This window comes from Spinacia oleracea, chromosome 6 (genome assembly GCF_020520425.1).
Source record: "Spinacia oleracea cultivar Varoflay chromosome 6, BTI_SOV_V1, whole genome shotgun sequence".
In the NCBI taxonomy this organism is placed as follows: Eukaryota; Viridiplantae; Streptophyta; class Magnoliopsida; order Caryophyllales; family Amaranthaceae; genus Spinacia; species Spinacia oleracea.
Window position 1 is genome coordinate 2,271,472 of NC_079492.1, and position 22,728 is coordinate 2,294,199.

At 35.3% G+C, this 22,728-nt stretch overlaps 2 protein-coding genes across 6 annotated transcripts; one reads left to right on the forward strand and one right to left on the reverse strand.

Annotated features, from left to right (window-relative positions):
• Nucleotides 1–241: 241 nt before the first annotated feature.
• LOC110792677 (aspartic proteinase A1) lies at nucleotides 242–8,576 on the reverse strand. Its single transcript, XM_021997493.2, has 14 exons — nucleotides 8,422–8,576; nucleotides 5,732–6,103; nucleotides 5,583–5,643; nucleotides 4,588–4,682; nucleotides 4,395–4,507; nucleotides 3,922–4,090; nucleotides 3,804–3,843; nucleotides 3,647–3,711; nucleotides 2,710–2,823; nucleotides 2,178–2,242; nucleotides 1,726–1,885; nucleotides 1,356–1,475; nucleotides 856–944; nucleotides 242–538 (listed from the first exon to the last, which is right to left on the reverse strand). The coding sequence occupies exons 2-14, from the start codon at nucleotides 6,095–6,097 to the stop codon at nucleotides 454–456; spliced, it is 1,542 nt and encodes a 513-aa protein (XP_021853185.1). The 5' UTR covers nucleotides 6,098–6,103; nucleotides 8,422–8,576; the 3' UTR covers nucleotides 242–453.
• Nucleotides 8,577–12,887: 4,311 nt separating this feature from the next.
• On the forward strand, nucleotides 12,888–22,526 carry LOC110792676 (pentatricopeptide repeat-containing protein At4g01570). 5 transcript variants are annotated; one of them, XM_021997488.2, is made up of 9 exons: nucleotides 12,888–13,290; nucleotides 14,534–17,200; nucleotides 17,306–17,415; nucleotides 17,498–17,679; nucleotides 18,057–18,363; nucleotides 19,339–19,470; nucleotides 19,749–20,203; nucleotides 21,439–21,654; nucleotides 22,109–22,526. In XM_021997488.2, exon 2 carries the CDS (start codon nucleotides 14,563–14,565, stop codon nucleotides 17,026–17,028), a length of 2,466 nt encoding a protein of 821 aa, XP_021853180.1. In that variant the 5' UTR covers nucleotides 12,888–13,290; nucleotides 14,534–14,562; the 3' UTR covers nucleotides 17,029–17,200; nucleotides 17,306–17,415; nucleotides 17,498–17,679; nucleotides 18,057–18,363; nucleotides 19,339–19,470; nucleotides 19,749–20,203; nucleotides 21,439–21,654; nucleotides 22,109–22,526. The 5 variants fall into 5 exon arrangements, with proteins under 5 accessions (XP_021853180.1, XP_021853183.1, XP_021853179.1 ...); XM_021997491.2 differs by lacking the exon at nucleotides 22,109–22,526 and having other exon boundaries at nucleotides 17,301–17,415; nucleotides 21,439–21,985; XM_021997487.2 differs by lacking the exon at nucleotides 22,109–22,526 and having other exon boundaries at nucleotides 21,439–21,985.
• The last annotated feature ends 202 nt before the right edge of the window (nucleotides 22,527–22,728 follow it).

Consider the following 22,728-nt stretch of genomic DNA (forward strand, 5'->3'; position numbering starts at 1 on the left):
TTCTTGGCAATAAGGTATATACAGTAGATCTCAGGTGATCCATTTGATTAAGTCCACTCAATTTGCCAACATCAGCTACATGAACCCGGTAAGAGCCCTATTCACTTATAAAACTAAAGGGCTGAACCCGTTTAGAAAAGGGCTGGATTCGGGCTTTTAAAGGGCCCTCAGCCCATTGAACAGTATACTCGAGACGTTCAATGTTCGAACCTTACCATGAATACCATCAACAGAGCAGAAATGCAAATAATACTGTGGGTATAAGCCATTTGTATTAATGTTTCGACATAAGTAAATAAAACACTCTCATACATATTTACAAAACCATTAATTACTGCCAATTCAGAGGAGGGTTTGGGTTACTTAAAAGGTGACTCTGAGTCGCTAGCTTACGAGGGTAACCATGGCTTAATACCAACTTAAACACGCGAAATTAGATTATACAAGGCAATATTACGCCGCTTCAGCAAATCCAACCCGAAGATTTCCATAGTCGAATACAGTATGATACCGACCCATGAACACGTCTCCCAGAATCCTGCATTGTTTTCAATGGCAACAGTTCGAAGTCAAAATGTGTTCACCCACTGGAAGGTAAAAAAAAAAAAGCAAAATTTGCAAATTACTACCTAAGTATTTAGTGGCTTTACAATTTACTACTTAGTTTGTTAAAAGTTGTCAAGGTGTTTAGTTATCGTTGTCAGTTACTACCTTAACCCGTATTCCGGTCAATTAGTCACTAACTCACTAATCGTATCATAATCAACTGTTAATTATACGTTAATTATTAGGCAGTAATTTGCAAATTTTCCAAAGAAAAGAACAGTTTTAAGTTGATGGATACAGGATAGTTACCAGATTGGTCCACGGGGAGGTGGAATATCCAATGCCGTAAATCCACTAATGCATTGTGCTGCAGCTCCCTCGCCAACTTTGAGTATGTACTGAGCATATAAACACACGAAAGACGGAACTGTTGGTGTTAGCAACATAATGCCAGCTTATTGCCATTAGCACGACAAGTTGAAGGTAAAGATGGCTATGTGCTGCCCGGCCCAAGGCCCGGCCCGTGAACAAAAAAAGCGCGGCCTAGCACGAGAACAAAGTCATGGGCCGGGCCTGGGTCTCATTTTTGGAAAAACACGCTAGACAAAGCACGTTAAATTTAGCAAACTTAGGCTTAGGCACGATGGCCCGTAGGCATGGGCCCTGTTTTGAAACATTTTGGCCCGATACGACACAATGCGGCATGGGCCGGGCCCGTTCTGGCCTCAGCCCGGACGGGCCACAGCCATCTTTAGTTGAAAGTGTCTAATTTTGGCAACAACTATGCATGTAAAATAAGTAAAGTTTACCTCATGAGGACTAAGTACAAACTCTTTGCCTGCAATAGTAAAGGCCACCGACGGCATCTTCTCAACCTGGGAACAGTCAACACCTGATTGTCCCAATTGGTTTGGAATGTGTTCGCATAGCTGCGTGTTTTCAGGGAGCAAAGTCAGCAAACACTAAGAACACTAACAGAGATTTATCTAACAAAATAGATTAGATCCCGTGCACGAACTGACGCACAGATATTATAAAATTATAATTTGACAATATTTTTATTAAATTTTTGAGTAAGTGACACGTGTCATTACTCATTACTAGTGTCAGTTTTAGTATAATGTACTACGTAATAGAATAGATAACAATATTCACGAGAGTCGAGTCGAGACGACCTACCTCGTCGACATAGCTTATAGCACGATCCTGAGTTGCATTCTGCTTGAGTTGACTTTCCATCCACACAACGGCCATCTCACAAGCAGAGCACATACCATCACGTAACCCATCTGATGTTCCATCAGAATTCTCCATATCTACCACAGACTCGATCCCCTTGCTGCAACAAGTTAATATATTAACCTCATTCAGTAATCACAAAAATGTAAGAAATTCTTTTAGACTGTTTAAAGTTCTTTCAATTTCAAAAACATAAAACAAAAACATCTACTTGATCAAGTTAGGGTGCAACTTTCCAAATTTTCAATTTCACATCTGTAAGAAACTTTTTGTCAAAGATTTGAAGGTTTGATGTATATATTCAGCTAAACCATTTAACCGAAGGACAAAAGAAATATGTAAAATTTGAAACAAAATAAAAATATTATAGAATGTTTGCATCCAACACTTACCTAACACCGTGAGTGCCATCATAAGCGCAGGCACCAATTTGAGAGCAGACCTTTTTAGGGGACTCCTATCAAAACCAAAAAAAAAAAAGTGAATCCAGCAAGTAGTCAAGTACTCCATAAAATCCCAAGAAATTTATATTTAAATGCGAAGTTGATGGTGTTTATCTGGCACAACTATGCAACTGTGTTGAATATAAATAATGCAAATCCAACCAAGAAAGATCTACTGTCGTTTTTTTTCCGACATTGTGTTAATAAATAAATCCCCACATAAGGTAGTGAATTAGTGATTGTTTTGATGAACACAACAAATTCCACATTATCCAGCAGCAACTATATGCCAGTTGTTACAATTGACCAAATTCAGACTGTTTGTATTTTGTAGGCAATCTAGTGCCTCCCTCACCTTCTTCACTTAAATTCTTCAGAAAAGTTACTCCGTAGTTCATAAAGCAACTATGATCATCAGAAATTTACAAGAAAAAGTAATGAAAAGTCGTCCAAACAAACTGTCACAAAAAACTCAAGTTACCTTTGAAAGCAAAAGATCAATCATTGTTTGCCCATATTGCTCAACTACATTCTTACATGCCCGACTGGTGACACCTGAAGCCCCAATAGCATGGTTTATCTGGGTAATAACAGTCTGCATACAATGTGATAGCCATTAGCAGATGCATTTGCATGAGCAACATTAACATTAAAATATGAGCCAAGTCCACGAGACCTTAACTAACATATTAACCTTGGACACACAGTACTATCAGAGTACTTATGCTAGATAAATTCAATGCAAACAGTTTCACATAGATTCATCATCAGACAAGATAGAAAGTAGAAACAAAAATCAAATGCAACAAATTCTAACATACAATGTCAGCTCCACGTACTTATGAATTTCATAAAGAACATGCTTGTTTTTACAACACTCAGAGAGTCAGACCTAAAGTGGGGCCTGTCATGGAAAAATTAGGCACAAACGTACAGCCTACGTTACTCCTATTGTTTCCAAACATAGGTTTACAGTGTCAGTATCAATTACTCCCTCTGTCCCAAAATTATAGTCTTGTTTGACTAAAAACACGGGTTTGAAGAAAAGTGGAATATAGTGTATGAGAAAGTGGGAAAGTGTAATATAGTGTATGGGAAGCGTAAAAAGTGGAATATAGTGTATGGTAAAGTGGGAAAGTGGAATATAGTGTATGGGAAAGTGGGAAAAGTAATGTCCAAATAAGGGGAAACAGGACTATAAATATGGGACGCCCGAAAAGGAACCATGATTATAATTTTGGGACGGAGGGAGTATATAAGAAAATTTCCATGATTTTGGTCCAAATAGATTCTCAAGTGTAACACGAGTACTTGAGGTAAAATTAAGAGTCATCAATAAGCACAAGCACGCCCATCTTGTAGGGGGAGTTATTAATCTTATTACACAGTGACAATAACAGATGACAAAGAAGGCTAACCGAAGGACCGGCCAACAAGGAAGTTCCAGAATCTGCAATAGCTGCACATCCCCCTGAGCAATACCCTGTAGATTACACCAGTCTTATCAGTATCATAAACACAAAACAATTGAAGAGGTTAATAATTGGCCAATTGTGTATTAGAAAGGTGTATTACCTGTTGTTTTACCATCGATAAGAACATCACCCATATCAAACTGCCAACAAATAGATTATTAAGCAAGATCCATGACTATATTTGTCCAAAATACATGTTTCACATGTAAAACAAATACCTGCCAGTAACCCTTTCTTGTAACGGGAGCATAAGTGTGCTTTCCTTTATAGTGCTTTGGATCGACCCCTCCAAAGACAAGTTCGCCACCTTCTTCTTCTTCTGCTTTGCGGTTGAGCCAAAATGAGAATACAGGCTCCTTTACAAGCCCTTGCTTAATCATATTGTACCTTGAACACGAGTTTGCCAAATTACAGGAAATTAGTTTTCATTTTACTGAAATGAAAACTTGCCCAAATCCTCCTACTTATTATTAGTATGTCAAATTAATACTTCACAAGTTGATATGCTTTACCATATGGCACAAAGTATAAAGTATAAACAATAAATTGATATAACAACAATTTGTTTTTATTGACAACAATTACACATGGTCCTTTTCGACACACGGAGAGATTTATTACATAAAGGTGTAAAATTAGATCAAATTTCAGAATATAATTTCAGTTCGTGGGTGGTAACTGCAAAGCTTACCAAACAGGAACAGCATCTCCAACTGCTATTTCTTGGAACCCAAGTCCGAGTATGCCGTCAAACTTGGCAACCACGAATGTGATACTAGGCTCCCTGGTAGCTTCAATTAGTTCCTGAGAAATAAACAAGAAGTTGCTCGATCAATACGTAATCAATTATCATTAAGAACTGAAGGAAAGTTGAGTTTACTTGCCTGGTTTTTAACAACAAGGTCCCCGACCTCCACATTATCTTCACTGAAGAAACCAGATATGGCTCCAGAACCATATTTGATGGCAGCAGCTTTTCCTGCACATTAGCACATATAGTTTGTAGTTAAGATCATCCCTTGGAATATCTCAAAAAAGTTCCCTTATGACATTTAAAACTTCAAAATTGAAAAAAAGAAAAGAAGATACACTATAATATATACTTGAAGAAACTAGAAACATGGATGACCTCAAAACAAAGGAATGACACTGATGACTGGGTGACAGAAAAGGGCAAATGAAATGAGAGAAAAATTGGCTAAGTTTTGAAACCAAAAGAAGGTCAATAGGTCATGATCATATTAGCAGCAAATAAGTGAAATTCCCATCAGCGAACCTCTCATTCATAGATAAACAACAGGCATATGTACGAAGTATCATATTGCACTTGACTTCTCATACAGTGTACAGTGAGACATTCTTTTTTTTTTCTTTTGCTAGTCTGTTCACAATCATTCTCAATATTCCTGTCAATACTCATTCCGGCAAAGGCACTGAAGATGAAATAGAGAGTCCCAAGGAAAAACATCAGCAATAGTTATATATAATTGCCAAATTCAAACACACACACACACGGACACTCACACTCAAGTACACCAAACATGAAAAATACAGGCAAATAGCAAATAAAGAAAGATCATCATGTAAAGAAAGAGATAGTTCCGAAAATCCTATAAACCAAAATGAGAAAAGAAAGATACTATCTGCAAAGTGTCAAAACATCATTAATCTCCGGCATATGTGCCTTTCAGAGAAAGTTGAAACAGGTATCAATGTCAACATGCCCAATTACAGCCAGCTCAGAACAAAAGAATGGCATCACTGAACAATCATTAAATGGCGAGCCAGTGGCCAAGTACTAAGCAGTCGCTATATTAAGTAGGGTTTATCAGAAGAAATGAAGCACACCCACAGAGATTGACAAGGAAAGAAGATGTACCATTCTTACAGTAAGTACTAGATGAACCAGAGTTGTACTTGGAATGGAAAAAGCAAGCAATCTGTACACCAGAGTCATTAACATAAGACTTTAAGAAAACTGTTATTTTGAAGTGACAAAAACTAGCCATAGATATGATAATAACTGACCGAGAAATAGCACTTGGATGAAGGCACCCACAAGTTAGAACTACCGGTATCGAAAATAACAGTGAACTTTTGAGGGGGAGTACCAACACCAATCTCCCCAAAGTATTGAGCATCCATATAATTCTTGAGGGCAACAACATCAGCCTCCCCCACGTCATTAAGCTCGCCAAGAAGATACTTCCCAAGGGAAGCCCTCAGTGTCTCCCTTTCTTTCGCCCCAAGTCGAGAAGCAACACGAGTATTCTGATCAAATTTCTTCTTTTTCAGTCCGACTCTAAGTAACCCATCATTGGATGTTGAAAGGACCAGTGGAAATAGAAGCAATGACAGAAATAGCGGGAACACAAGTGCCTTAACTTTATTCATCTTCACCTATCAAAGTATCATAGAAATTGATAAGATGAATCTTCGTAACTGAATTGCAATAGGCAAGAAACGACTCTTATTCCAGAAAAAGGAGTAATCACTTCCTAGGAACTTCTACAGCCTACCCACTCTTACATCAATCAAACAAGCAATAGTCTTATAACTAGAAGAAACAACTCATTTCGATGATAAAGGTCGCAAGTTGCGACAATATTTAGTTGTCGCAATCTTACGTGTCGGAGTTTAATTGGTACATATAGGCGTCATGTAGGCTATGAGTCATCATAATATTTTTACTATCAATGTAATATTTTTAATATGAAAATATGTAAATAAGGTAATCAATATAAAGAAAGAAACAAATTAAAATATTAAGATTTTCCTACCTTTTTTTAAAACATGTATAATAGAATATATAAATTAAATATTTTAATTTTCAATTTAAATCGTGACACATAAGCATGTCATGTCATCATTGTGACACGGCTTAAAGGTCGCATGTTGCGACCTTTATCATTTTCGTTTCTAATATATATTGTCCAAGTCAGTGAAGTTTCATCAACGAAATTAACCTCAGTTCATCACATATCAAAAATCTTGATGCTTGAAACATTAACTGCCCCGAATTCTCATAATAATTTCAATATACACCCTTGAACGTCGATTTAGACTTCATTTGGTTCAATATTAGTAAAGGAATAGATAGGAAGGGGAGAGGAAGGAAAGGAAATAAAATGTATTTTCCTATGTTTGGTATGATATAAAAAAATGATAGGAATCTCATTTTTGGTACAACATTAGTAAAGGAAGGGAAGGGAAAACGTGAGTTGCATTGAAGAATATTTTGTTTTACTCCGTAATAGATTTTAATTTTCTCTTTCCTCCCAAATTCCTCCAAATTTTGGGAGGAAAGTAAAATGAAACTTTTAAAAAAGGGTTTTCCTTTCATATAATTTTTGGAACCAAACACGGGATTACAAGCTTTATTTTCATTTATCAGCGCGTCTCCTGTGAGACCAGTCACACCATCAACTTGATGGTGTGACGAGCGCGAAACCAATAGCGTACCTCCCCTAAAACTATTAAAAAAAAGTAACAGATCTAAACTATAGAAGTAACATACGTAAACTTAAAAAAGTACCTTCTCTAAAATAATATAAAAAAAAAGTAACATGTCTAAACTATAGAAGTAACATACCTAAACTAAAAATGTACCTCCCCTAAAATTATTCCGTATAAAAAAAGTAACATGTCTAAACTATAGAAGTAACATACCTAAACTAAAAAAGTACCTCATCTAAAATTATATAAAAAAAAAAAGTAACATGTCTAAACTATAGAAGTAACATACCTAAACTAAAAAAGTACCTCATCTAAAATTATAAAAAAAAAAAGTAACATGTCTAAACTATAGAAGTAACATACCTAAACTAAAAAAAAATACCTCCTCTAAAATTATTAAAAAAAAAAAGTAACATGTCTAAACTATAGAAGTAACATACCTAAACTAAGAAGTAAAACTACTCCGTATAAAAAAAATAATATGTATAAACTATAGAAGTAACATAGCTAAACTAAAAAAAGTACCTCCTCTAAAATTATATATAAAAAAAGTAACATGTCTAAACTATAGAAGTAACATACCTAAATTCACAAGTATGAACTGGTCTCACCATCAACTAGAGGACAGTCTCATATAAGAATTTGGGTTCATTTATTTTCTTTTCCTTCCAATTTCTCCCGAATTACATAACCATTTTATATAATTCAGCTCATAATTTTACAAATTAATGACTGAAATTAGCGATCTTTAACAGTTGAACCCTTAAAGGCAAATGTAACCTATTGAAATTTGAAACTAACATTTCAAGCAAAATAAGAAATAACTGAAAAACAGAAGCACATAGATTGCAACAAGCCGGCATTGCCAGAAAATACTCCCTTTAATAAACTCTTATTTTGTCATGCACACCAAAAAGATGACTCCTTTTTAACGGCTTGATTTATTATCAGTAAATACAGCTCCATTTTTTATTTTTTTATTATTTTTTTTATTTTCTAATGCATGCAACTCAGAAAATGACCTAAAATGTTTCTAATTTAATACCCAAAATTCAAAATTGCAAAAACCCAAGTACAGAAACCAGAAATTGGGCGCAGAAATAATGTCTCAGTTTATCTAGAACTCCAAACAAACATTTAATAGCAGATAAAAAAGATTCAAATTTTGAACAAGAAATTAAGATGAAATTGTAATAATTTGTGCTAAAATGAATCAAAAGAAGAAGAAGAAGAAGATGATGAGATGATAGAAGAATTCTCACCGAGTTCCAGAGATGATGAGAGAGAAAGAGAGTGTGTTTGTGAAATGAGAGATGAAATGGTGATGTTAAGACTTCTTCGACAACTTTAATTCCCCTGTTTTTATTATTTTAGTTTTGGAGTCAGAGGTTTATATAGACTGGTAGCCTGGAGTGTGGTGCTATACTGCTATAACGTGCCAGGAGTTTCCTGTTTTTTTTTAAAGGAAAAAAATAAACACTTAGTTTTCTAAATTTTTCTTTACCCCCGGTTCACCTTTTAGGATTAATCCGAATTCGAAGCGAGTTGTGGGTGGATAGATTTCAGTCTCCTTCTAATTATTGTCGTGGGGGATCGGACACGGGGTCCTTCATACCAAGTCCAATCTCAATCACCACTGAACTAACAGGCAATTAATTGAGTTTTAAAAGGTCTTGTGCGCATAAGGTGTACAATAAATTTATTGTACACCAAGATAACTTTAACCTTTTTTTTTTAACTTTAACCTAGTTTTGATTAACTTTTATATTAGTTAAAAAAAATAATAGATAAATATTTTAAAGGGTTAAATGATTAATTTTATACATTATTAGTTAGTTTGAAGAAATAAGTTTTACTATAATGAAAAAATTTATCCTTGAAAAATAGATAACTTTTACCTATATATGCTTAACTTTTAAGCATTTTGAGTTAACTTTTACTCCGGTGTACAATATTTATTGTACACCCATTGTAAATAAGAATTTGTGATTGAGTTTTCTAAGTTATACTCTATGTATCCATTGTTATTTTTAAAACGGTTTTTTCATGAAATGTCCCTGAGATTTCACGAAACGTATCAAATACCCTCTCATATTTTCAAAAAACATAATATACCCCTATTTAAAACTTAAATGTATCATATACCCCTAGACTACGGTCCGTTATTGCTCCCTATAAATTACGTCGTGTATCAGGTAAGATTGAAACTTAAAAGTGTGTGTAAGATATATAATACGCTCGAACACTTCCTTGAAAATTAATCAGACTTTAAAAATTAAGTTTGACATAAATTCTCGCCAACATTTATATTTAAAAAATAAAATAGTCACATAGAATCTTTTTAGACTAAATTCAATGTATAATTTTAGAATATAAATTTTTATAACTTTTATACTTGTAAAATGAAAAATACTTACGTTTTAAATCAAATTTTGAAGACCATAAAAAAGTCAAATAAATCAAACAATGAGAGACAGATGAATACACGTCGATCAAAGTTAATAATATAATGCTAATACAACCAAAAAAACATGCATGAAATCCAGGCCATTCCTTACTAAAGGTAGATTAGAGCTAATAACCGTTGGATTAAGATAGGATTAAATCGTTATGTTTTTTGGGCATGATGGACGGTGGAGATGATGTTTGAAGTGGTTATGGGTCCCACTTTTGGAGTGATGGATTTCGTGAGATCGAGAACGACAAGAGAGCTTAAATTTGGAGTGAGAAATTGTAGAAAAAGATTGCAAGAAACATCAACTTATAATTTGGATTACGTGGCGTTGAAGAGGGGTGTAGTTCGTTTTACAAAGCTTTTTTGCACTCATCAGTCATCATATACCGCCATCTTTTGTATGAATGAAGTTGTTTTTCCTTGTGATCCCCTACATTACCTTGCAATTAAGTTATCTTTAACAAAAAAACAAAAAAAAAAAAAGGATAAGATGAAAAATATATGAAACACTACGTCAATCATATAAAAGTTTATATCCAAGGGTATATTCATCATATAAAAGTTCTCGTCATGCATATCAGTATATCACTAATTCAATCGAGCAACAACATACTTCCTCCGTTCTTTTTTAAACGACACAATTATTTACGCACATTGCCAATACACGATTTCAAACATTAATATCTCTAATTATGTATCTGAAAAAGTTATAAAAAGTTGATATTTAAATAATATTTACTGATACGAATCTAATAAGACCTCACACGACTATGTTTTTTCTTATGTATAAACCACAAAAGAAAATCAAAGATGTTTGTGTGAATAGTGTCTAAAACCCAATTGTGTCATGTAAACAAGAAGTTAAGAACAGAGGAAGTATTATGTTTATTTCATCAATGGTCAAAAATTTAGTATTATATATTTTTTTTTTTAGATAAGTAAATTTGAGTACAAAGCAAACTATCCTAACTTTTGTGTATTTTTTCTTTTTGGTAGAAAAAAAAGTTTGGCAAGTAAGAGGAGGTATGTTGTGCATTCTAATGTACTACCAAACATGAGACATAAATAATAGCATTTGATGTGTCCACATATCTAATATTAGACTTTAAATACAATCAATTGTATGATGAAAAATGGTATGAATATTTGATCGTGGGAGTAACTTTTTGGATTGACTTTTGATATTTAATCGGAAATAACAATTTAAGAAGGCACTAGTAAAATTAGTACTCCTTAAATTAATATTTTTTTACTAGTGCCTTCTTAAATTAATTTTCGATAAAATATCAGAAGTCAATTCAAAAAGTTACTAATTTTAATATCTCTTACTAATACTAATAGTAAAAAAAAAAAAAAAATTAATTTAAGGAGTACTAATAATTAATACTACATCTCTTACTATAGGCCTAAAATGAGTAGCTTTTTACTCATTTTAGGCCTATAGTAAGAGATATTAATTAACTATAAGTGGAAATTAGGAATCCACATAAAACGGTAGACATATGTTGTGAATTGTGATGCATATTCACAAACAAAAATGGTGCGTGATGTTGCACAAGGAGTAAGGTGTGGAGTGCAAGGAACACGTAGTTTTAGGTATCCTATATATGTTGTTGTTGTTTGTACGCTTTGTATTTATAAACTTGCTATCAAGTAGCCATAGTCGAGTGCATCGTGATGATAAATGCTTCAATCAAAGGCCACCTTTTTTGTTTTTATTTTTATGGTTATCTTTTGTTTCATATACAACATTGGTATGAAGGAATGTTTTCCACCAACACTTCAACTTCTATGATACAGGTTGTCATACGCAACACTGTTGATATCAGAAATTAAAAAATGTATGATTATAATCGGATGACAAGAAAGTATAAATACATTTGAATTAATTCAACGTAATTATTTGATCGCAATATGTAACTATCAAATTATTTCATGCAACTATTTAGTAAGAAATTTGTCTTATACATAAGACTATCCTATAACGATTTTAACAGGACTCGATCTCATATTGGGTATCACTGTCAAGACTTTAATCATCAACTATGTGATAACCACTAAACTTCTAAATTCGTCCTTTACTCTAAAATTAATTTTAAAATGATTGTTTGCTTTGTGAATTTTCGCCTTTTACGCCAATTAGAGATAAATTAAACTTCGTAGAACCATATACTATGAAGAAACTGGATATAGAGGTTTCAATGAGCCAAATTGTTGCACTTCTATTCCCAAGGATTTGTTGGTATTGTCCATAATTGTCACTCTTATTATCAATGTTGTATTGACCTAGTGGTTAATATTGATGGACAAATAAGTGACGGATTCGATTGACCATATAGCTCATTCACGCAAAAATAAAATAGAAACTATCATTCTTATTAATGGGCCTATTCCTCGTGATAAAAGCCCAACAAGTAATCGGAGAAAAGTCCATATTCTCATTGCTTTGTAAAAGAGTCCAAAAAAGATATCTTAGACATGAATGGCTAATAGGCTGTTCTATATTGGGCTGGCCCACTGCGTAATAGAAGAAAGTTCAACTGTAAAGCCTTCAACGGAAACGCTGGTTTTTGCGAGCTGGACGTTTCTGAAACGGTGAAAGTAAAGATGGTTGTGGGCCGGGCCAGCCCGTAGCCCGACCCGATTCGGCACAAAAAAAGTACGGTCCAGTACGAGCATAAAAAAGCACGGGCACGAAGTTGTAGGCCGTGAGCCGGGCCTGATCCTTATTTTTTTTGAAAAAGCACGATAAGACACACTAAATTTAGTAAAACTAGATTAAATCCCGTGCACGCACGGATATTTAAAAATTATTATTTAATCATCTTTTTTATATGAAATACTTACCCCTTACATCTATTGCGTAATTAATAAATCTCGAAACTACTCATTTTATCATTTTATCTTATAATATACATTGCCCGTCCTACTAAGTATTATACGAAGTGTATATTTTAAATGTTTAATATGATGATTTGACCAAAATATTTGATATGGTTAATATGCTAATTTGACCAAAATATTGAGTAAAAATATTTTCTGCTATTGATATGAAGATTTGACTAAAATATTACCAAAATTGTCTAATAATGTCATATTACATAATCTTATAATTTTTTCCATATATAAACATTTATAAAGAAAAAGGAAATAAAATAAAAAAGAATAAAGTAGATTTTTTTTTAGGAAATGGTTTTTGGCGGGAAAATTTTACACCAGGAATTGACACGTGTCTCTTTTTTTATAGTAATAGATTAGCTTTAGGGACGGCACGGAAGCCCATGGACTCGGGTCGGGCTTGGGCCTTATTTTGAACCTCCCTGGCCCAACACGATACAATGTTGGCATGTCGTAGGCCCGATCCGATTAGGCCCATGGACTCGACCCGATTTCCGGCCCGACCCACGGCCATCTTTAGGTGAAACCCCCGAAAGGCGTTTCGAAAAGTCTTAAAACGTTTCTTTTTATTTAAAACGTTTCTTAATGCTGGACCTTCAAAGTAGGCTGGGAAACGCTGTTTATTGGAAATACGACCCGTTTCCTTCTTAAAACCCCCAATGGCCAATTCTCAATGATAGAACATACTCGCAGCTTTCCTTCTTCCTCTGGTACTCCCTTCACCGCCGATTGTCACTCTTCCCCGCCGGTTGTCAGGTTCGTCGGCGCCGGCGTCGAGGTTAGGCCTTGTATTGTATGAATTAAGTAGTTAAACACTTAAACATCCTTTAATTTATACAAAAACTGGAATTAATTTACACGAAAAAGGGTTAATTTGATGCACACTTGTCTTCAATACTTCAAATTATACGAAATTGGGTTCATATTCTACAAAAATTGGGCTTTTGTGTCTGAAATTCTAGGTGTTATGAGCTTGCACTCCAAATGTTCGACAAAATGCCCAACTGAAACTGCTCATTCTATGATAAAACAACTGCTTTGTGTCTTAAGATACCCATCCTCTGCTGGTAAAAGCTTGTCTGCTGCTTGTTCCATTAAGAATGACACTGGAAAGACGTTGTAGAGAAATCTGATTCAGAATGATAAAACAGAATTAAGATGCTTGGAGCAAATATCATTAGTGAAGCACTCGTACATATGATCTTTAAAAGTTATAGAATTACCTTTGTTGGTTGATTGATAATAATTAGTTAAGTGCAAAAAGTTATGTTATGTTATGCTGTCAGATTGATATTAGTAGTAGTCCAGTAGATCGAAAATGTTATGTTTTACTGTTTGTGATTTTGAGATAGCTTTTGGACACTATTAAGTATCCAATGTAATTATTGCACACTGACCATATTTTTTAATTGAATTCCTTTTATTTATGCTTTTTTTTTTTTACGAATTATTTAAATTGCCGTTTCCCCGTATCATATCCGTTTCCGTTTCACGTTTCCGTGCAACCTAATTAAACATGACCATTTTATGTTTGATGAAATGTCTGTTAGAAATGGTTTATGTATATATACTATTAGCCGTTCATACGTTTTTAGGGTTGGTGTTATGCCTAAATTTTAGTTCCTGGACTTATTGGTGAGCTGATTGCAACTGATAGAAATGTGCTTATGATATTGCAGTTGTCACCTTCATGTATTTCATAACATCATAAACGAACTCATAGTAATTCATATTTTGTGATTATGATGACAATTTTCATCCTTCACATTCTCCCCCCGCGCACATGTGGAGGTAGGAAAGACATCATGCAAAATTGTCCGTTTCACTTCTTTTATGTCAATATTTTTGGTGATAGGAATATAAGATTTAGGGTTGTGTTTTCTACGGAGTACATCTTAAGCAAATATCAAATTGTGTTGTGGATGGTGGTGGTAGTTTTATGTTTTTGTTTGTGATTTATGTATAACTTGATCATTTGGCCTCATTCTTCATTTTGATTAATTTGAGTGTCTTGATTGTAGCCTTTGTAGGGTTCAATTGGCGATTTAGAATGATTTGGGATGCAAACCTCTCTAGTTGCCGTTTTTTCGTTTTGTGGAGGAGCTGTCGATGCTTCTGCTCCTCCACTTTTGGCCAATTGAAGAGATCAAAGTCCATACCTACTCAATCATCACAAAAGCTTGGAAACCTTCTTGTTGCAGCCCATATCACCAAAACTTTGTCTCGATCTGGAACGCAAAATCTTGATGCTGACTCCATACCTTTCTCTGAGAGTCTTGTTCAGCATGTTCTTAGAAAGACTTCCCTTGACCCTTTCAAAAAGATTGAGTTCTTCAAGTGGTGCTCTGACACGCATGGTTATAAACACTCTACAGAAGCCTATACCCAGATATTTCGTGTACTTTGTCGTACGAGGAGTCGCAGTCACCTTAATGATAACGTGGTGCAATATTTATTTAGTGCCATGAAGAATGATGGTGTCCTCGTTGATTCAGCCATCTTTAAGCTTCTGCTTGATGCATTTATTCACTCTGGTCAAATTGATTCTGCTCTTGGAATTCTTGATCAGATGGAAGATTTAGGAGCTACTTTCAGTCCCCACATGTATAATTCTGTTGTCATTGCTCTGGTTCGAAAAAACCAGCTTGGTTTAGCTTTAACTATGTTTACCAGACTACTAGAAACCTCTAGTGGTGGTGTAGCTACTGTTCCTTGTGAGCCTGTTGCCTGCAATGAATTGCTTGTTGCTCTCAAAAGAGCTGAAATGAAGGAAGAGTTCAGAAAAGTAATTTCCAGTCTAAGAGAGAACAACATTGCATTGGATACATGGGGTTATAATATATGCATTCATTCATTGGGGTGTTGGGGTGACCTAGAAGCTTCTTTCCGCCTTTTTAGGGAGATGAAGGAATCAAGTGCTGGTGCATGCTGTGGTCCAGATTTGTGTACATATAACAGTCTCATCCATGTACTCTGCTTACTTGGCAAGCTGAAGGATGCACTTATTGTCTGGGAAGAGCTAAAACACTCAGGTCATGAGCCCGATGCTTTCACCTATCGTATCCTAATCCAGGGCTGCTCAAAATCATATCAGGTTGAAGTTGCAACTAGAATCTTTAATGAAATGCTCTGTAATGGTTTCCAACCGGATACTGTTGTATACAATTCTCTCCTAGATGGTTTTCTAAAGGCTAGAAAGCTCTCAGAAGCCTGTCAACTTTTTGAGAAAATGACGCAAGATGGGATTAGAGCAACATGTTGGACATATAATATTTTGATTGATGGGCTAATTAAAAATGATAGGGCAATTGCTGGTTACACACTTTTTTGTGATTTGAAAAAGAAAGGGCAGTTTGTTGATGGCATTACTTACAGCATCATAATCATGTATCTTTGTAGGGAGGGGCAAATTGATGAAGCCTTGCATCTGGTGGAAGAGATGGAAAGCAGAGGATTTGTTGTTGATTTGGTCACCATTACTTCACTCTTAATTGGACTTTATAAGCAAGGTCAATGGAATTCAACAGAACGGTTGATGAGGTGTATAAGAGATGGAAATTTGTTACATAGTGTTCTCAGGTGGAAAGCTAATATGGAAGCTTCAATGAAGCAACAACAGAAAACAAGAGAAGATTACACCCCTATTTTCCCAGCTCAAGGCAATTTTAGTGAAATTGTGGATTTGCTCTCTGTTGATGGTGGAACAGATAGCGGCATAGGATCAGGTGATGAAGAACTTTCAGATATGGAGTCAGGCTCTGCCGATGTAGATGAGTGGTCATCATCCCCTTACATGGATCAATTGGCAAATGAAGTCAAATGTAACGGCCAATTTTTCAAATGGTTCTCCTTGTCCAAGGGTCGACGAGTTGAAGCAAAAGGGATGAACTCTTTTGATATTGACATGGTTAATACATACTTGTCCATATTTTTGGCAAAGGGGCAATTGAGCACAGCCTGCAAACTGTTTGAGATATTCACTGATATGGGTGCTGATGCTGGGAGTTACACGTACAATTCCATAATGAGTTCTTTTGTGAAGAAGGGTTATTTTGATCAAACATGGGGAATTCTCAATGAAATGGGTGAGAACCTTTGTCCGGCAGATGTAGCAACATATAACTTGGTTATTCAAAGTTTGGGGAAGATGGGAAGAGCAGATCTAGCTAAATCTATACTAGACAAGCTTGTAAAGGAGGGTGGTTATCTTGACATTGTTATGTACAATACTCTGATGAGTGCCCTTGGGAAGGCTGGTAGAGTTGAAGAAGCCTTGAAGCTTTTGAAGCAGATGAGGAAAAGTGGGATAAACCCTGATACTGTCACTTTCAATACACTAATTGAAATACATACTAAGGTGGGTAGGCTAAAAGATGCACACAAATTCCTAAGGATGATGTTAGATGCTGGTTGTTTACCAAATAATGTGACTGATACAATATTAGATAGGCTTGGGAAGGAGATGGAGAAATTCCGGCACCAGAAAGCACCAACCAATGGCAAGGGCGCTGATTAGAATATATGATTCTTGGTTTCAAGTTCAACACGTCGCATTTTCCTAGCATATCGTATCTCCTTTTCTTTTTCTTTTTAATTGCGAGAGCCCAGGCAGCCTGAACCCACTATTTGGGGAGTTTTATTGTTGGTTGAAGAAAGTCGTTTTCATTGCTTGATTATCCATTAATCTGGTAAGTTCCTTGGATGTTTTCGGTTTAGTTTGAGTTTTGGATCTTTGATTTTATTTGATGTTTATAATTTAAGGTTATTTGATGTTTGGTTTGGCCAAAGTGCAGGAGAGACATGTCAATGGAGCCAAATTCTCCCTCCTCCTGGGATTACCTTATTCTCCTTTTCGTACGCCCTTCCCTCGCCCTTCTCTTTGTTCTTTTCGTCCTCCTCTTAGGTAATTCCAACAAACTGTAAATCTGATTATGGATTGATTTTGATTAATTGATTGATTAGTCTAATCTAATCTAATGTTGCAGGTTGGTGGATGGCGTGGAAATTGGTGTTAGTTCATGTTCCTTTGGTACAAGAAGTCTTTGGGTTGCGTAAAAAACCAACCAAACCCAAGATTCCGGAGTGTCGCTTCTCTCAATTCTACAACTCCCGTCAAAGTAAAAGTGAACATTAGTAGAAGAATTTCTTGAACTCTGGTGATCTTGTGGTAAGTGACTGCTAATTTGGTAGTTTTTGTTATATTCGACTTATTTTGACTTAATTCAACCAAAATAAGTTCAGTTAGCTTCAGCAAAAATAAGTTAATTTCATACATTTTCACACACAAATGAGTTTTTTCAGATAATATAAATCCAGACAAAAATAGTCAAGTAGAACGGAGCTTTAGTAATTGCTTATAATCGAGTTTTTTCTTCGTTTTAATGCCTACAGAAAATGTAGGAAAACACGAAAAACTGAGATTCAGCATGGCTAAAATTAATGTACTCAGACCCTGAAAGTACATATACATCAGTAATCAGAAATGATTAAGAAACTTGAGCTTGTTTTTAATTAGTGTATGGAATTTGGTGATTGAATATGAAGGTATGTTCAGCAAAACAATTGAGTGGATTCTGCTTATGTTTGATGGGAGCAGCAAGAATAACTCATAGAGCTCAAGTAATTGTGTTGGTGGCTACAAGGTGGGATATGCTTATAACTAGTTGTTGCAGAGAATGTGATGGTACAAATCTCAGCAAAGATGAGACTCCACCAATAATAGATACATCTCCAACACCCAATAATGGCTCTTTGAATCAAAGGTTGGATGACTTTGATAAGTCCTCGTTAGAAGATGCTGTTGTCAAAGGCTCAAGGGATACACATTCCTTTAGAACCAGACAAGCTTTAGGTAATTCCATCATAAACATCTTAATGCTGTTAGTAGTTTTAAATATAGAACCAACTGAATTAACAGTTTCACTCTACTGCCACCAGCCCACCCCTCCCCGTCTACTGCCACCACCACCTCCCCAACTATCAAACCCATGAGTCTACTCACCAGACAACCTCTCCGGTCTTTTGAGCAGACATGAAAACAGCCCCACAACCATCAATTGTCTAATGTGGGGCCGGTACAAGATTCCTTATCAATAGAATTATAAAACAAATAAAATGAGAATATGTGCATTCTTGACCAATCTTAAAACGAAGAAGTTAATAAATTTCCCTTTATTACGGTTCACCATTACCATGTGTTTACCCTTTCTTGTAGAGTTTTTCTTTTAATTTGGCAAAGAAGCTGCTGAAGGTTATCTTCACTCGTAAGTCGTAACCTAAAATGGTCCCTGGGCCTGGGCACATGTTAAAAGGAATAGTAGATTCTAATTTTCTTGGACAGTTGTTAAATCTTTTGGAATGTTGGCCTAGTAGAGATCATTCAACCGTTTCTTATTCCTCATTTCTTTAAAATTATATACGTAGTTTCAATGCTACATTGTAATGAAATGATGCCTTGGTATATTGTCCTTTTTGGGAGCATCTATCCTATACCTATGGACTATGGTAGGTAAAGTGGCTCTCCATAGATTACGCAATTGACATGTAACACGACATATCTCAAGCAGCAAGTTGAAGCATTTGTGTTTTTATTTATTGGTGCTGGTACTAGGAGAGGAATATGGTGCCGGTCTCCAATTCGGTCACGTGAATAACTTTTTCGATATTGGGTTCTTTTTACTGTGCATATGATTCATGCTTATTGTTCCAAGCACTTACCTGAAAATGTTCGATAAAACTAATAAAATGCAATTTGATAAAAGTAATATTAACTTTCATGAAGATAGAGGGGAAGGAGGAGACCTTGACAGGCAATGAAATTTTGCAGGTTCGGATGGCAAGAAACAGTGGCTCTACTGGTGGCTCGCCTGATAATGATGAGCATGTTCCTGTAGTTGTAAACTCTCGGATTCAGAGTCCTTAGGAGTCATCTCCACTGATCAGTCTAATCCATCCACAGGTTAGCATGTCAACTATTGTGTATTTGTGTGTCAAAGTGTGTTGTTTCATCCAAAGTGATACATTCATGATCGCTATTTTTGTTATTATGTTCTTAAACTCTGCATTATTTTGTTTTGATGAATCTTACTGTAGCCAGGCAGCTAGTCTTTTCACGTTGTGTATCCATTAATGGTTCTGGAAGACTAGTTCAACTTGAACTGGATGTCTGGATATCAAAATTTTCTTGTATCCTTGTCTAATTTGATTTTTCAGCATGTCTACTGTGATTTGTTGCAGTGACAGTTGCTCAACAATCTGCCAATGGAGAACAAAGTCATTTCCGAATTTTGGCTGCAGTCCTGGCCTTCTTTGTGACCTTATTTGGTTTCATCCGATCATCAACAACGAAAGTTTCTCGAAGAGTTACCACACTAATTTTGAATTTCGCACGCAGCCTTAAAGAAGATTTGCAACGACCGTCAGTGGGTGTAGATATGACAGAGACAGAATTCCGGTCAATTACAGTGACAAGGCTTAGTGGTCTTGAAGAGAAGGTAAATGCCTTACAGACAAAGCCAATGCAGATGCCTTCAGAGAAAGAGGAGTTGCTAAACGCTGCAATATATCAAGTGGATGCACTAGAAACAGAACTGATGAAGCAGAACTAGAACGACAGGGAATGAAACTGGAGAAGCTGAAACAGAAGTCAAACAGAAGTCCAAGGCGAGGCTCTTGATCCGTCTTTGTGCAAGGTATGTTTAAATTTCTCATTTTTTTAACCCTGTAATTTGATTTTTTTATTGATGTTGAAAATTTAAATTAGGGATTCATGTATTTGTTATTGTTTGTTTTGAGTTTTGAGCTTGGTTTAAGGTTTATATTCTTCCTCATTATTTTATTCTTAGATTTTCTTTACCTAGGCCTTTGAAAATGTAATCAGTAATTCAGTAAACATCAAATTTATTGTTTCCAATTTCAATTTTTTTAGCGAATTTACCAGTTCTTTTTCTTTAATTTGTTTGTTTACTTAGGTTTTGATTAGAGTGTTAATCTGTATTATGGCTGAATTGATTTGGTGTATATTCTGCTAATATGAACAATTTGATTGAATTTTATTTGTTCATTTGAAATCTTGCGTTGAATAATGGGGAATGGAAAAGTTTAGGAAATTTAGTAATTTAGGTTCTTTCATTCTATCTATCCGAGTTCATAAGTTCGGTTGAATTTGAAGTGAGAGGGCAGTTAGAAGATCTTAATGAGTAATCTATGAATAACAACAATTTTAATTTCTCAAATTTGTTGAATTGTTTGAATGTAATCTTGGAATTGGAACTGTTCATGAAATTTGCTTCCTGCCTCTATTGATCTTGCCATATTTTTATCCTACTATTTCCCTAAATATTTGTTTAGTCACCTCATATGCGTGAGAAACCACCTAGCTTCTGCCAGATTTCTTTTTAAAAAGAACAATGCAACAATTGGGGGGGAAAATGGTTGTCTTTGTCCCACTGTCCTGGATTTCCAACTTTATAATAAAATTCTCCAATCTTGGTTGACTTGCCAGTTTACAGAATACAGACTTCACTTGTTGCCTTTAATTTTTAGAACTATCACCTTTGCAGTTAACATTATGCTTTTCACGAAGGATGAACACCAACACATCATCAAATATTAATGATTTATACAGTTCCTAGTTCCTGTGCAGTTTCGAAGTTCTTAAATCATGTTTTGTTTTAGTCAAAACATATTTTGAGGGATTCGCTCCTAATGCTCAATCTGGAGTTGAATTAGTCTTTGCATATAGCTGAAATTCTGCTTATTATTCTTCAGTCGCTGCTCTTTGTTCGTTGAAGTAGGATAAGTACGTTAGATGGTTAGAGAATAGATATTGCATGCATTATTTTAGATTATTTGACTTAACTGCGTTTTATGTTTACATTTGAGTTTTGTCTTTGTGGCATTGATTCTTATTCAAACTTGCTTGCAGCTCTTGTCTCAAGGCAATTTGTGCCTTTGTGGACATTACTCGCATAAGAATGGAAGGCCTCCTTGCTGCATTCCCCAAGTTGGTTGGGACAGGAAAGCAACATACTTATGTTGAAACTCAAAATGTCAGATATGTGTACCAGCCTATTGAAGCTCTTTACTTGCTCAGATTGATATTTTGGAGGACTTGGAGACTTTACGGATGCTTTCTAAAATAGTAACCTTCATTTTTCCTTCCTCACTGATCAGAACTCCAAGCTTCCATAACATTTAGTTCCAAGTTCAAACACTTGTACTTTTGTTGACTAAATTGCTTTTGAATTTTTTAAAATTAAGATGATCAAAGTCAAGCTGAACACATCGATTGATCGATATCCCCTCCCTCCAAATTTCTTCTTGTGTCTTTTTTCTTTATACAACACGTGCCTACATAATGTAACTTTGGCCCCTTTTTTCCCCTCTTTCTCTTCCAATTTTCTGATTGAACTATATGGTTGAGGCATTATGATTATGTCCTGTTTTACTTGTATGCATGTTCATGCTGCTGATATACTTGTTCCTGTGTTCTGTTGATCCTTCCATATTCTAAAGCTCTTCCTCTTTCATGTTGCTGTATGTGGTTTTAGTTAAAATTTACTGTCCCATGAATGTTATTCCTTAACTATGCAAAGGTACCAGAATATACTTACTCTTTGGACGAAGAAGGAATAGGTAGAGCAGCATTTGAGTTCATATTTGCCTTGGATGAACTCATTTCACTTGTACACAAAGAAACTGTCACTGTTGCCAGGTGAAGAGAAATTGCACAAGCTGGTGATGGCAAGCAAGATCAATGAAACCATACATGTAATGAAGCGCAAAGCTAATAAAATTGAGAAAAACAAGGTATACTTTGTTTGCCTCACTTCGTAGTTTCCATCTGCCCTTTCACTTCAAATTCCTCACTTTGAAATGGTCGGTCCAACTTGAGGTAATTTTGTTCAAAGAATTTCTGCTATGTTGGAAATGAATGATGTTTCTGCAGTACTCTCCCATAGGTCTCGCTTCTTTTGCATGCTCTGCACCTTTATTGTAAATTTTACAATTCAATTTTGTGTTAGTAGTTACTTACAATTACATGGAGCCTGACTTGGTTCTTTCCACCTAGAAAGGACCTTTGCTCCTCAGCTAGCATAGTTTTAAAGAATAACATTCAACATATAAAGATATCTCTGTCAGAATACGCAGATATTGGTCATATACTTTATACGTGAGTAGCAACGTTAAGTTGAACTGATTTCAACTTGAAAAG

Excerpts from the sequence above, each read along its gene's own strand:
- LOC110792677 (XM_021997493.2), bottom strand. The coding sequence starts at position 6,097 with ATGAATAAAGTTAAGGCACTTGTGTTCCCGCTATTTCTGTCATTGCTT. Across the intron at positions 5,644-5,731 it reads CATCCAAGTGCTATTTCTCG|ATTGCTTGCTTTTTCCATTC; the intron begins GTCAGTTATTAT and ends TCTGGTGTACAG. Across the intron at positions 1,886-2,177 it reads GATGGCACTCACGGTGTTAG|CAAGGGGATCGAGTCTGTGG; the intron begins GTAAGTGTTGGA and ends AACTTGTTGCAG.
- LOC110792676 (XM_021997488.2), top strand. The coding sequence starts at position 14,563 with ATGATTTGGGATGCAAACCTCTCTAGTTGCCGTTTTTTCGTTTTGTGG.